The sequence below is a fragment of the Rhipicephalus microplus genome, chromosome 8 (assembly GCF_043290135.1).
Source record: "Rhipicephalus microplus isolate Deutch F79 chromosome 8, USDA_Rmic, whole genome shotgun sequence".
NCBI lineage: Eukaryota > Metazoa > Arthropoda > Arachnida > Ixodida > Ixodidae > Rhipicephalus > Rhipicephalus microplus.
In genome coordinates, this window is record NC_134707.1 from 29,516,810 (window position 1) to 29,532,057 (window position 15,248).

A 15,248-nucleotide genomic window follows, 5' to 3' on the forward strand; every position below is an offset into this window, starting at 1 on the left:
TGACATCTCAATTTCGGCGACCCGTGGCGTCATGGTTTCATAAGGTAACGTAACCGCATGATTTTTTTTCACCACTTGTTTGGGCACTGACGGTTTTTCACGTTTTGATGAGGCAACCAAGGCCTGTGACTTCATCGCGTGCCAAAGCTTTCTGGCCAAATCTATGGGGCTCTGATGATGCCGAAATGCCGGAATTCTCTAGGAGCTATAGTGTCGCGATGCTCAGCACAAAAACATGGGTTCGAATTCCGCCACAGCCGCCACGTTTCAATTAGAGAGAAACGCAAAACCTCTCTTGTATTTTACGTACCTAATACGACGTGATCGGGTGCGTTGTATTTTGACAGGGATTAGCAGATGGATCGTAAACTTGCGCGTGACTCTCACTCCACAGTTTGCGCTGAAGAGATAGAAAACGTGAAGCTAGCTTCACTCAATATAGCAGCCGTATCTCCTTGCGGCTGTGTTTAGTTGAGTTTCGCCATGTCGCATGCCAAACGAGTTTTGCGCTGGTCTTTCTTTGCAGAGCACGCAGATTGATTGCTGTCACATTCATCGCTTTACCCTTGAGGCAAAACTGGCTTATGGTTCTCAGCGTTTCTCCCTGATTCCTCACTCGCTCAAACTGCATTGTGTGCACATTGTGTGCACATTGTGTGCACTTTCTGCTAACTCTTAGGCCTTGTAACGCTCATGTAACACTTAGCCTCTATCTTCTTAACCATCGAATGGCCACTGTCATTCGCATATCGCTAGTTGGTCAAATCGGGATCCTTCCGCCAGGTAGCCTCTTTGATTCGTTGTTACAAATATATACCGAGTGTTCAAAGTTCAGCTTTATGGTATTCTTCACGTTCCACTCTGAGAAGAATGTGAAAACCACAACAGTGCGAACTAGGGTTTGTTGGCGAAGCATGATGAATAACGACGGTTACACAGGAAGAAAAAACACACAGTGCTTAACTTACAACAGTTTACTGTATGAAATAATCATATAATAAAGTGTTGCAAGGTCAGTGTTCTAATGGTCCTTGCGCCAATAAGCAACACAAACCATCATCAGTGCTATGTGTGTTTGTTTCCCTCTTGTATCCACGTTGTCATTAGCGCTTTGTGTTTCAGTGTGAAAACCACCTTTGCAAACAAGTTATGCGTCGAGAGGGGCACAAAGTGAAACAATAATTATTGCTGCCACATGCCCGAATAGCTATAAAAACGAATATTAAATTTGTTATTGAGTGTGGCGGCCGGGCATGTCTGTATTGCAAAGGTGAAAGACATTCGAGTTCGTACAAAGTTACTTGGAATCAAATTATATTACTTGGAATCAATTATATTACTTGGAATTAGTTACTTGGAATCAAATATTGGAATACAATGTTACTTGGAAACTCTATTATGCTGGTGGTCCAAGATATCCCGCGTTGCACAGTTTTATTTCGGTTTGCACTTTAAAGCATTCATGGCAGAGTTAATCGGCGCATTATTTGTCATTAATGAGACATACAGTTGCTATTGCCAGGCGGTAGCACAATGGTGACAGTTACCGCCTTTGCCTATGCATTCGACTCGCTGTCAGATTAAACGCCGCACACAACTGCAGCGGTACATCTTAGAAGAGTCTTGCGCCTGTGCTCAGTGTCTTGCATGTCTAATCATGCAAACTGTGATCAGGATTTGCAGCGAGACATCTCGAAGTATCACCGTGCTAGAATTTTTTTAGGTGTAACTCTATAGAAACGTGAAGTGCATGGTTGACGCCCGTGTACTGTGCTACATTAGTGTGTCCCTCATAATCGCATCATGGTTGAGGTACGTAAAACCCGCTTGTTACAATAACTGATGATTTATTTATGCAATCTTAGTTATTTGGTCAGCTGACAGCTATCGCTATAGACTGTGTAACTTTGTTTCCCTGGATACGTAAAGTATCTGCAAATGTGGTTTTTCAGGTGAAACCATATAACTACTGTATTGGTAGCCATACTTACAAGGTTAAGAACAGGACATACACACACACTACACATTCATTTCTTTTGTCTGGTGGCGATCCACCTTTGTGTGACAAATGCGCAGAAACACTCACCGTACTTCACATTTTAATCCGGCGTGAAGAATTACACACGCTGAGAAGACAAAACCTTTCCATTACCCTACCGACAACAGATGCCACTTCACCCTGCAATATTCGTCGTCGGCTGAGAACGACTTTCCACACATAAACCATTGTTGGCTTTTTTTTAAAAGAGACGTCCGTAGCGTTCTTGTCATATAACCGGGCGTTCTGTAGCTAAACCTGCGGTCTCCGCTGCGGTGACTACAATGAACAAAGAACTTGCCTCGCAGCCCTTGGACGCAAAAGTGTAAACGATCGAGACCCTTGTGCTAATGCCATACATTTGCACCTTAGTTATCACAAACTTTCGTCATCCATTCCCACTACATGCATTTCTCGCCATGGTAATGATTCTAATACTTCTATGATTTTACCCATCTTATCGTGAGGAATTTTAAGGCCCAAATACAGCAAAATATTACAATAATTGTCCACATCTCTAGTCCCATGAACTGGCGCTCTTTCGCCATCAAATGGGGAGAAAGAAAGAAGGAGAAAACGAAGAAAAAAGAAATAAAGTAAATAAAAAGAAAAAAGGATAGAAAAAAAGATTGAAAAAAAGGAAGAAGTGGAAAAAATTGACAGCAAAAACAAGTGATTTTTTCCCAAAAAGGTCATAACTCCATGAATTTTTTTCGCCCACCTGAGTGATGGAGTTTGAGAGAAGGTCCATCTCCACTACACTGGTCTCGCTCTCCGTGCGGGCGCTGACGCGGCCCGAACTGCGACGCTCGATGACCTCGGTGCCCGCAAACCTTTGGAGAATGTTTTTCTGTACACGGGCAGGGAAACAAAGTACATGAGGGAAAACTGCTTGTGAGGTTTTCTCTGTGAGAGAAATTATGAGAAATGTGTTGAGTTCTCACGTCGCACTTACTACGTTCCTGCTTTCGTATTTAGGCATTAAGGCACTGGTGGGCTAGTTACCATAGTCGTTAATAAATACGACAGCGTTCACAGAAAAATTTACCATCTCCCCGTAGGTAACCCTGATGGGATGCGAAGCAGCACCAATGCGCACAGCATTCACCCGGCTAAAATGGGCATCGGCGCGGTTGCTGTAAGAACAGTTTGAGTTAATGCTTGTTTGAAACGCAAGGACACGGAAGGCGGGTTGGGTTTCGTGCAAGTTTCAGCGCAGAGAAATGGGAGTATTTCTACTCGACGAGCGGTCGAGTGTTGCGGGTGGTGGAGAAAGTGAAGCGATACAGAAGTGTGTTGCAAGCGGGTGGAGGAGCCGGAAGCTGCTCGTGATGAGGGAGAGTGTGACGCCAACGCGTAGGTGCAAATTGACCTACCTGGCCCTGCTGCAACACCTGCGGCGAGGGCGCTGATTAGAGACATAAACCCGCAGTCTGCTTATAGTTAGCACGCAAGCGGTGAATCTTTGTTGTTAAACTACGCACAAAACAAATCTCTTGCAGCAGACTCGATCAACAAAAAATACTGCCCTATAAGTAATGTTTCTAGGAAAAAAAGTTGTTAGTCACAATTTGAACTTGGAATTTTTCAAAGATGTACGAAACTTCCAGATTATAGCCCAAGAACTCCGTAGCATGGACCCTCACAAGAGGTTGGTGCTACGGCATTAACAATAAACAAAAAAAAAAACAACACTGGTCTTCCGGCCCTTTGATTCAAGGGTTTCGACGAGGCACTCGTGCTAATGATGTAATTCCTTCTTTTAGCACCTTAATTATCCGTTTTTAGACCTTGATTGTCCGTTTTGCTTTATGCATGTAACATGTCACTGATAATTTTTTTAACTTTGTTTTACGGATTTGTTTAGTTCACTGAAGTTTAGGCTCTTATACAGCCGCTAAAAACTACCGTTGATCGCATCCTATGTGACTACATCCGAAGTCCTATGGCCTGGTGATTTTTGGCCGACAGTGGCCCTTGAACCACGAAATATCACATGTCATATGTCACGATCAGTGACTTTTGCCATCGAGTCATCTTGAGCAAACGCACAAGGGAGCGTGAGACTTTGTTATGATTACTGCAAATAGCGTAATATATTACTTCGAAGTCAACCACTGGACTCACCAGCGAATAGATCCAAGCTGGCACCGTGATGTACTGTGTCATCATGTCGATGTTCAGGTACCTGCAAAATGCAAGCTCACATTTCAGTAAATAAGAATAATACAGCTGCACTCAGTAAAATAAGAAGCAACTTTATAATTGGTTATCGCTGAATAACACCATTCTGCAAGTTCAATGGAGTGCTTGAGGGTATTTTCATGCTAAAATACACAAAAATAGCGCAACATAACACAAAACAACGTGCACGTCACGCCTCTGGCCGTCTTCCTTTGCGTTCTTCTCATTCGTTGAGCTTTTTAAACTTGAGGGATACCACCAGGCGGCGGGAATTGGCCTCGTTAAAGAACTTTTACCTGTCAACTCGTATCACGCTTTCAGATGTGTAAGTTACGCTTTCTTTTACGTTTTATATTCAGCGAAACAGGGAAGCAACGAGTTTTGTTAAGGCTAGTTCATAAATGAAAATTTTTATTTTTTGTTTTTTATTTATTTACGTAGACACATCATATGCCCGCAGTGCCGGAAGGCATTCCAGGGCGAGAATGGGGGCGAATACACAGAAGGGGCAGATAGTCAAGTGAGCTTAAAAATTTTACTTAGCAAAACTGTAACAAAGCTACGGAAAAAATAATACTGTGTTCTACAGAGTGTGGTAACTCTCAAAACAAAGATTCATTACGGTCAGGGGCGGCATCTCAAGGAGAGGGCGGCATCTCCCTAATTTCGTGGTGGGGGGAGGGGGCGAGGGGCAATTTTTGAAATGATTGTCATTTTCCCCCCAGTATGCTACTAAGAAAAAATTGGGTGGGTGAGGGGGGTCGATCTCAGTGGGCCCCTCCCTGGCTGCATCACTAGTTACGGCAATCAGCAATGTTCTTTTGTAGCTGATCACGGTGCGCAAAAAATGTCGAGCACGGGACGAGGAAAGGGCCCACGGGGAGCGCCTACTTTCAAAAAGATTTATTTCAAAGAGCGTACACGTATGTACGCTCAAAATTCTAAAAACAAACCAAACAGTCAAGAAGCCGACCAATGCTATGCGCGAAAATCTTACATTATCAGGAAGGACATTCTTTTTTTTTTTACTAAGCCCGAGAGAGGAACTGCTGACGCCGTTCAGCTCTAATCTTTGAATCATCTCTGCCTCGATAATTTTCCTTGTTTTATTTATGTGTTCTCCAACAATCACGGTGTCATTGAAAAGTGGTTTGCAAGCCACACGTGCTGCAACGCAATGCCACAAAAAACACCGGGAGCACTTCTTACATTGCGTTTGCACGTCACTTTAAATAAGCATAGAAAGTGATAGTACTGAGAAGCTTTGCGAGTAACTGAGATAAACGCATGAGAATGGAGCGAAGATAACCGCTTTCAAACACGCTTATCGAGGTCGCATAAGGTCACATATATCCCAAAGAGATTAGGAGACTGCAAGCCTAATCAGATTTGGAGTGCATAACGTCAGCAGTAATCTCAAGATGGCTCACATCTTAACTCACCGAAAGCAAAAGTCTTAGAACCCAAAGCTAAGCTCTAATTTCGAACATCTGAGGTATTAGGGTTATACTTACAGCTCTCTTTCAAGCGGGTACTGCAGAGCCGCTAAAATGGTCGTCTTCGTGCGCTTGTGAATCATGCCGTCTTCGTACTGCTTGTTGTAGCACACCTGGAGAAAAAGGGAAAAATCAAACAATACATGTCACTTGTTTCATGTATGTTGCTAAGTGCAAGTACAGTGTTTCCGTGTTTTAATTCATAATATATATAACGTTTTTTAAGCAAGCACGGCGGTGTCTGGATGAATGAACAATCGTCATTAGGCGCACCAATCATCGTCATCATGATCATCACAAGTAATGTACTACTTATTAAAAATGAGCGCTTGAAAATTTGAAAAGATACCGCTCAGTAAAAAGCGGAAGACACAGATTGCTTGATCGAATCAGTGCGAAAATTAAGCACATCTTGTTTGTATCCTTCCTAATGCGTCTGCTATCTCGGCGCCACAGTCTTTTTACGTAGTTTTCTGGAAGTTTTATAATCAACAAGACATGAGTGGCTCGTATTGCTGGTTCATGCTAGCATTGCCATTTTGTTTTTTACTGCAGTATTCAGATACGAAACACACGCAATGACTGATAGATGAACAATTTACTGATCAGTAGCGCCAGGTTAAAGATGTAGACGGCCATCTTTATTCGAGGTCCCTACCTGTTGAAATATTAGTGTTTGTTCACCTCTAGTGCATTGTCCACTTGCCTCTCCCCTAAATAACAAAAATTCAGTGAACGCGGTAATATTGCCTTATGACATGGCCTCCAAGATCTACATATTTCGAAATTTCGAAGTAGGGAATTCCGCTGGGTGAGTACGTCGTTCGTCGGGAACTCGTCTATGAAGGCGTCGCCTCAGACTGGGTGTCAGGGATCTCTGATGTTAGGAAAGACGCCCTCTGAGGCCTTGCGCCATCTTGTGAAAGTCAATGGTGAGGGGCCAGAGCGTTCGTCACGAAGGTATAACTGTACTCTGTAAACAGTAGGTCAGTCCGGGGTTCCCGCTAGAGTCGACGGAGCACTGCAATCGTTCAAAACGCAAGCAAGCTTGCCCAGCTCTATCCTCTGCTACGCGCGCCACCTCCGGTGCCATCACAAACCACAAAATGAACGGTGGTCTGCCGTATGCAGTCCCCACGCACCACGAACGACTCGCCCTCATCAGCATCGTCATCGCCAGCAGTTTTAACGACCGACCACCGCATGTTCCAGGAAGAAGAGGGGGGTTAAATTTTTCTAGTCCACAATTCCATAACTCTAAGGGAGCGTGGCCTGGGAAGTTTTGACAAGGGCTGTACCTTCTGCAACCTCAGTATGTTGGTGTTGGCGTTGTGCTTGGCCTCGGCTAGCGTATCATCCCGGCGCTGCAGCGAGAGGCGCGGACCGAGGGCGCTACGTTCCGTCCCGGCGGCCGCCACGTCGGCGTATGGATTCTCGATGAAGGTGTGCAGCTGGACCCATTTCCAGTCGGCGCCGCTGAAGTTCTTCTCGCGACGCTGCTTGTTGGTCGACTGTTTGGCCGTGTTGCGAAGCGCCGTCACCACTACATTCATGTTGGCTCTCTCCGCTTCCGACATCTGCACTAGGCCTGACAAGACCAGAAAGTAGGGCGGGTTTATTTGAAAAGCTCGCAAAAGAAAGACGGCACATTGCCTGCCCTGTTTACCTTCTTTAGTAGTAAAGAAAGTGGAGCTACTTGGTATGAGGACATCGTGGAATAGCGCAACAAAGAGCCGGTAACACAGGCAAGTGAAATGACACGGGCGCTCACTTTCAACTAGAAGATAAAGTTAGCGCCTGTATCTGTTTTTTGCGCTATTCCACGATGAGTGCCTTCTCCGTATTGTTCTGCACTTTTCAATGAGTCCTTTTGCAAAAGCCCATAACAGGGCGAACCACGAGGTGCTTTCCACTTTCTCTTTATGTAGATTCATAGAAAAAAAGGGATCTATAAAAACTCGAGGGAATCAGGATGGCGAGAAGTTTTTTTTTTCTGTAATCAGCCCTTGTTGCCTATAAGCCCCTGCTCACTGGAGGAATGAAGCAGATCTGGGCTTCTTGAGTACAAGAGCTAATGCCACTACTCGGCAGTGCAATTTCGTCACTCGTAGGAAGGCGAAGTCCGTAATAGATCAACAAGGAGTAGAAAGATGCCTCGCGGACGTACACGCGTGGCGCAAAAATTACCACGTGATGGTGTCAGATGCGACGATATTGCAACGTCACAGATCACAATGTCATAAGGTTCCCTAACTTGACATGACATGTCAAAGTCATCACATAACTTTATCGCTTGCCAAGCGAAGCTCGATCACGAAACCAAGTAAGATGCAGAAAGCTTGCAATGTCTCTTATCTTGGAGGCATCGCAAAACGACGTTAGTTGCAGGAAGCTTTCAGAGGGTGCTGGGTAATCAATACACCAGCCTACCTCGTTTCAAATAAAATGGCTTTCGCTTTCTTTTATTTTAGATGAATCAATTTAGGATCCTTTAAGGTTGTCACAAGTGTTCAGAGCACAACATGACGGCAGTAAAGAAACCTTTTTCCGGATTGCGCGTACCTTTATTCTGCCTACATCACAAGGATAATAGGGATGTATATGCATAATTCCCGCTTAAATTAACAGAGACTTGAGGTTGCTAGTAGGTGCACCCAACGTTACAAAGTCAAGTGCGCGAGCAGTTATCAATCCGGCACCTATGGTGGTCTACGTAAGAGATAGGTTCGCCCTTTGCCTGCGCAGGTGCACATAGGTTCCTGTGTATGTCGGGCAGCTGCAACAAGAACTTTTGCTGCAGCCACGCAACATGCTAGATCACCAACTGGCCACGACGGATACCATTTATGTGTAGACCTTCTTTTCAGTTGCTGTGAGTCTTCCTCAGGATTCAGTCGGCGTTTGTGGTTTCTTGACTTCTCTGTTGGGTCTGTGTTTGCGGGGCCGATTTTTTAAACACAATTCTTATGTCAAGCGAAACGGACCTCGTCTACAGAATTCCCAGGCCTCGTGTTTTTTTTTTGTAACCACTACCTTGTTTGTTAACACAATATAAAAATAAAATTGCTGCTCACCCAATGCCCACATTAGCTGGGGTAGAGAGAGGGTGTTTATGGCTTGTACCAGAAACACCAAGCCGAGACGTATGGCATCCTCCTGCAATAAATATGACAAAAAAACAACAAGACGCGTGTTGTAGAAACTGTAGCTCTGAAATATGCACACGAGTACTGCAACATATGCTTGCAATATAAGTTCCCTCTTTTTGGCAAGACTACACGTTGATGGCGTCATTCGCACGGCCAGACCCAAAGAACGAAGCTTTGATAACCTATATACTTAGTGGCCGCTAGCCAGTATAGGTAAAAGAATGAGTGTGTGCACTCATTCGTTTACATCATCGGAAACTGCTCTTGAACAATCCATGACGAACGTACAGGTCTTGATGCTAAACATTTACTTTACTTACGACAACGTATAAGCAGCCTCCGCAGTGGCATTAGGCAGTCAATGAGCACTGCACACATCTCACCATATATCGCCTCTAAAATCTGCCAACGCGACTCTTCCATTACTGTAGGCCGTCTCAGAGGTTATGCTGAAAAGTCATATTCTATTGGATTTCAACAACCCAAATTATGCTTCCTTTCCCGGTTTACTTAAGGCTGTATTTTCTGTTTAAGGCAAACACATTGGACGGCCCATCAAAATCGAAGAGGGATCGTTGGCATTGGCTTCAACATAGATTGATAGAAACTATAAAGAACATCAACACTAGATGGCTTCATCAGAACGTCACAGGAACTTAACATGACTTACGACGTCTTCATATTGACGCTCTTACATGACGTCGTCACTTGTTTAGATGTGAATATACTACAACATTTGTTTAACAAAGTAAGGGGCAAAAATATGAAACGTCCCATTATCCTGGGGCACTACAAGATTGTATTATGTGCACAAAACTTTCGGGGAAAAGGCGGGGAGGGATCCGTATAGTCGATTAAAACGAAACAAATCTGCAGATTTTTCTCGCCTTTGAGCCGCCTTTGGTGAAATCATAAGGATATGACATCTTAAGAGCCAGGCTCTTAAACCTCGAGGTAAAACGTCAAGATGCTCGCGCAAACCCTTCGCGGTGTTGCTTATCACGCGCTGTTAACTATCAGCTGCTCCCATCGATCCAGACAGTCTGGACACGTGCCGCGCCGAGTTGGCCCACCTTTCATGCCACGTACGCGTGGTGAAAGGTGCACGCTTCTAGCGGGAGTGCCACTGCAGGCACTACGCCGTGCTCCCGACTGGGCTGCAGAAATTAGGTGCCTTTCTCCTCTTCTAACCACTACCACCACCACTGCAAGCTTCGCACGTTGGTTTTGGTGCTGTAATTTGGACATACTTTGCATGGTCTGTGGCAGGGGTTGGTTTAACGACACTTTGTCTACCTAAAGTAAAGAGCTAGCAGCAGTAATGAAGGCCAAGTAAGCCCCTAACCTGTTCTCCAAGCTTTACACAGGTAGTGCAAACTTCTTTCTTTTTAGGTGTCTAAATAGTGAAAGGAAGCTCTCGGATGCATTAGGTGATGTTTCAAACAAATGTGTCACTTATCAAGCGACACTATTTGCTTTCAATATTGCGTTGCATTAGAAAGCACTCGTATTTGATGTAATTGACCTAGCTGGTCCGTCGTCTCTGTTGCTGAATATCTCGGGCTACACTTGAAGCACATTTGAGCGTATATACGGCCTACCCTGAGAGCGACGCTGACGTTGATGTTAGAAATCCACGAGGAGAGTGAGAATCCCATGACGACGGCGCTCTTGAAGTTGATCCAGATCAGAGCGACGCACTGGCGCCAGTTCAAATCGTAACCGGTTGAGCAGAGGACCGGGTACAACACGAGCACCATCAGGCCCCTGAATGTAGTGGCAAGAACCATTTTAACCCTTTACGCCCTGGAACTTCAATTTTTATTGCACAAGTTTATGTACGTGCTTTCTTAATTGCCGAAACCTGACATGGCCACAGACTGAAAAAAAATGGACCAATGGTGTAACTACTTATGAATTTGATATCATGGCGTTGAATTCAACCGTCATAGCTTAGTGGTCGCGAAATACTAAAACGGGCTTTTTTGTTCCTAGCACTCATTAGAATACACAAAATATGAACCAACGTCGAACGTCGCTGATCGAAGTGTTGTAGGATTGGCCACTGTCCGAGGCAAGTTGTCTTTTAATTCCTAATAATATATTCACAATTAGATCACCTAGCAAAGACAAACCTCCAACTACCTTTTTATTTATACAAAATGTACCCTATGGGTATAGAGCTACCAAATGGCACATAAAAAGAGCGACAGAAGCAGCTTACTTACAAGAACAACGAGGATTCCCAGAAAACAAAAAAAAAATGGGCAGATACCACCTACGGTGCAAATAGATTTTATGCAAAGCGCAAATGATGGAGCTGGACATGTCCCTTGAAAATCGGCACAACGTCACGAGGCGGACGTAAATAATGCCGTTTATGACTTTCATGTCATGATTATTATGCGTGAATGTGTCATTTACCTTCGTCGTCTATTCACGTCACGTGATACTGAATTTTGCATTTGTGGAGCTAGCGAAAGAGTCATGGGCACGCTAGGAGCGTAACATATACTCATGTTTTACATGACATGCATATTATGATTATTATGTTTGGACGTGTAATTTACCTTCGTCATCCAATGGTGTCAAGTAATACCAAATTCGGTATACGTGAAGATAGCGAAACGACTGCTAGCGCACTATAAGCTCTGTGAATAGTCATGACTTACATGACATGCATGTCATGATTTTCACGTTATGGCCTGTTACTTGTGTTAGCTGTGCAGTCATGTGATACCATGCCAGTTTTACAATGTCATGTGAATAAAACCACTGCAAGAGCAGCAAAATCATGACATTTAAATCATGACATTCATGTGATGATTTTTATGTTATGACTACTGAATTTTATGCTCGTCATACAATCATCCAATTATGCCATACCAATTTCGGTATCGATACCATTATCTAAATGGTCAGGAGAGCTAGTAGCTGTTGGTGGCTGGCTGGCTGGCTAGCTAGGTAGCTAGAGCTAGCGATAGATAGATAGATGGATATAGATAGATATAGATGGATATAGATAGATATAGACAGATATAGATAGATAGATATAGATAGATATAGACAAAGGTATGGACCAAGATATGGACAAAGATATAGATAAAGAGATAGATAGATAGATGGATAGATGGATAGATAGATGGATAGATAGATAGATAGATAGATAGATAGATAGATAGATTGATAGATAGATAGATAGATAGATAGATAGATAGATAGATAGATAGATAGATAGATAGATAGATAGAGATGTGCTCCAAGCCGGAAGTTCGCTAATAAATGCTCCGCCTTAAAAAATGTGCGTACAGATAAGCTTCGGGGCGATAGCTTTGTTCCTCTCTTTACGAACCCGGATTGCGAGTTTGTGCTTGCGTTTCACCTTGAAAGCCAGCCGACATATATTCCCTCACTGTCGGTTCCAAAGAACATGCGCACTCGTAGCGGTTGCCGCGCTGCCTAAGGTTCGGTTGACGGAGTGAGGTTGATGTGAATGTTCACATTTATTCGCTTTCACAAGCTATTACTAATAAAAGATGTACCCATGTAAAGAACTTCTCTTTCGTTTATATGTATTTTCGTACTTCTCCTTTTTTGTGAATTTTAAATCGAGCGATTTGATTGGTTGATATGTGGGGTTTAATATCAGATAAATCACCATATGATTACGAAAGATGCCACAGTGGAGGGGTCCGGAAATTTAGACCACCTGGCGCTCTTCGGAAATGCAGCCGCCGCAGCAGGGATTTGACCCCGCGACCTGCGGGTCAGCAGCCGAGTACCTTAGCCACTAGACCACGGCGGCGGGGCTAAATCGGGCGAAGGGCGGGAAGTGGTTCACTTGCCGTTTGCAGCGCTTGCCTCTACACCTTCTCGCCCTGCGCTCAGCGATATTCGAAGTTGGATCGCGCTCAGTTATCTCGCTCGGTTCCCGTATCAGCCATGGAAAAGATAGACAGCCAGTTGTGGCGTATAGTGAACGGAAGCCGCAGTTAGCCATGCCGGACAAGTCTCCCCATGCATTCGTCGAAGATGGCTTATTCGGGGAACGCGTGTTTTCCGCGGCAATGCTTAGGGCTAGCCCAGGAATTTTTAGTTCTGCGAAGGTTCTTCAGCGTTTCCTAAAGGCCACTGGTAAGAATTCGGACGCATTATTTGTGCAGGTATTGCTTTTGCTTCTCTACATGAGTAAACACAGTTTTCTGCAAGCCTGACTTGGCTGACATAAGTGCAGTTCCACTTGACTGATTGCGAAAGACGGCAGCCAAGGTACTGCCGAAAAAATGCGTTTATTGGAAGGCTTTTGTCGAGTTGGCTTGGCAACATAGTTTTAGTTTTTTTTTTTACTTTTGGCGAGTAGTTCAAATGATTTCAAGTATTTGTAGGCTGCTTCCTACTCATGAAATTCTTCTCGCCGCGGTTTCAAAATTTGCGAGTCTTTACTTCTAATTTTGTCACTCAAAGACACGTGACGAACGAAATGCTTCTAAATATTATTACAGAAAATATCAATGAAGCCAACTTCTTGGCCAATGAACTCTTCTTCAAGGCAACGTTGTGGCCCTTACGAAGACCAGTCAACTTGCCGAAACAATGATTCCAGAGACATTCTTAGTCGAAAAACGTATGATCGGTTCAAGCCTCTCCGTGCCTCAACTTCTGTCTGATTTAGTACTCGATCTCTCTAAGGAACTATGCGCGCCGTCATAACAAACGCTATTTTGTCAAATACGACGTGTTATACTCACGATTGTTGATAATTTTCGCATTGGTTCGAATATTCTCTGGGTTTACCATCTGCTAATTATGTCCGTATGTCAGTTGCGAGTTGAAGCTGCTTTTATAGATTGACAGTTTCGCACTACGTGTGCCCCGCCACGGGGGCCTAGAGGCTAAGGTACTTGGCTGCTGACCCGCAGGTCGCGGGATCGAATCCCGACTGTGGCGGCTGCATCGCGCCCCGTGTGCTCAGTTTTTAGTGCACGTTAAAGGACCCCTGGTGGTCAAACATTCCGAATCCCTCCACTGCGGTGCCGCTCATAATCATATGGTGGTTTTGAGACGGTAAACCTTTCATATCAATCAATCAACGCAACGTGTTTTTTTTTTTATAGAAAACGTCCGGTAAAAAAGTTCGTTTTATTCTTGCCGATCAAGTTTCGTCTTACTGAGAAATCAGCTATCTAAATTTCCTCTCTTCAAAAAACACGAACAAAATTTAAAAGAACAGATTAGCAAAACTTTATGAGGAATTTCCCAAACGGTGCCCGGCCGCGGTGGTCTAGCGGTAAGGGATTCGTCTGCTGACCCGCAGGTCGTGGGAGCGACTCCTGGCTGCGGTGACTGCATTTCTGATTGAGGCGGAAATGATGTAGACCAGTGTGATCAGATTCGGGTGAACGTTAAAGAACCCCAGGTAGTAAAAATTTCCGGAGCCCTCCACTACGGCGTCTCTCATAATCATATGTTGGTTTTGAGGCGTCAAACCGCACATATTATCATCAATGCTCAAACGGCCAGCGGACCTGAAAGAAGGTACAAGCGTATTATGCTTGCGTGGGAAGTGGGAAAGGAGGGCTTCCTCGACAACCCTCTTCCTCTCAATTTTGCAACCTTTATCTCTATTTGGGCACAGCACCAGTGACTTTATGAACTTTTCAGTTCGTGATTTATTATCTAGTAAGGTGCCCGGCAACCACCAATGCATAAAAGGTACAGGGAGTTTCTACCCCCCCCCCCCCCGCCCTGTCTGCATAGCGTTTCTGCTTGCCACGCGGCACGCCACTGCGGCGTGATTTTATCTGTAGTTGCAGCCATCACTGGACAATCTGGAAATCTGGACAATCTGGAGTTGCAGCCACCGCCTGAAATGCGCGTCCAACGAGCACATTTTTCACTAAGCCTGTTGCCGGTTCGGACTAAGAATTCGTACAGCGTAAGCCAAAGGAGCAGCCTTCTTATAAAAGCGAATAGCGTTCATGGTTCATCAAACGGGTAGTTTGACCGTCAATGGCGACCATGCTCCGGCGTCGGGGACCAGAGATGAAAAAAAAATCATCACCTGATGAAATTAAATGGCGATGTCAACACGTGATCGTAACGTCATCACCAATTTTTCGATCTCTGAAGTGATCATGTCACCATACGACGGCATCACAATGCCACACATTGGAAAAAAAATGTGAAGTCATCTTGTCATTGCAAATACCGGTGTGACGCGTGACATAACGTGACGCGATGCCGTTCTAGCGGGCTAATGTGGGCACCCAACGCAACAGGAGGGTGCGCGACGTCAAGACATGAAAATAAAGATGGCGGGTGGTCGTGGCACGTAAAGAATATAGCTCGTGTTCCCTGTTCTCTCATACGAAGATCAAGAAG

At 44.5% G+C, this 15,248-nt stretch overlaps 1 protein-coding gene across 1 annotated transcript in view; it reads right to left on the reverse strand.

Annotated features, from left to right (window-relative positions):
* Window positions 1-849: 849 nt before the first annotated feature.
* LOC119165284 (sperm-specific sodium:proton exchanger) overlaps window positions 850-15,248 on the reverse strand; it is a 33,233-nt gene continuing 18,834 nt past the window's right edge. The window contains exons 8-14 of the mRNA XM_075870177.1: window positions 10,469-10,634; window positions 8,793-8,874; window positions 7,017-7,306; window positions 5,737-5,831; window positions 4,166-4,226; window positions 2,760-2,888; window positions 850-861 (exon numbers count right to left, since the gene is read on the reverse strand). Coding sequence (XP_075726292.1) covers window positions 850-861; window positions 2,760-2,888; window positions 4,166-4,226; window positions 5,737-5,831; window positions 7,017-7,306; window positions 8,793-8,874; window positions 10,469-10,634 — 835 coding nt within the window. The remainder of the gene's footprint in view (window positions 862-2,759; window positions 2,889-4,165; window positions 4,227-5,736; window positions 5,832-7,016; window positions 7,307-8,792; window positions 8,875-10,468; window positions 10,635-15,248) is intronic.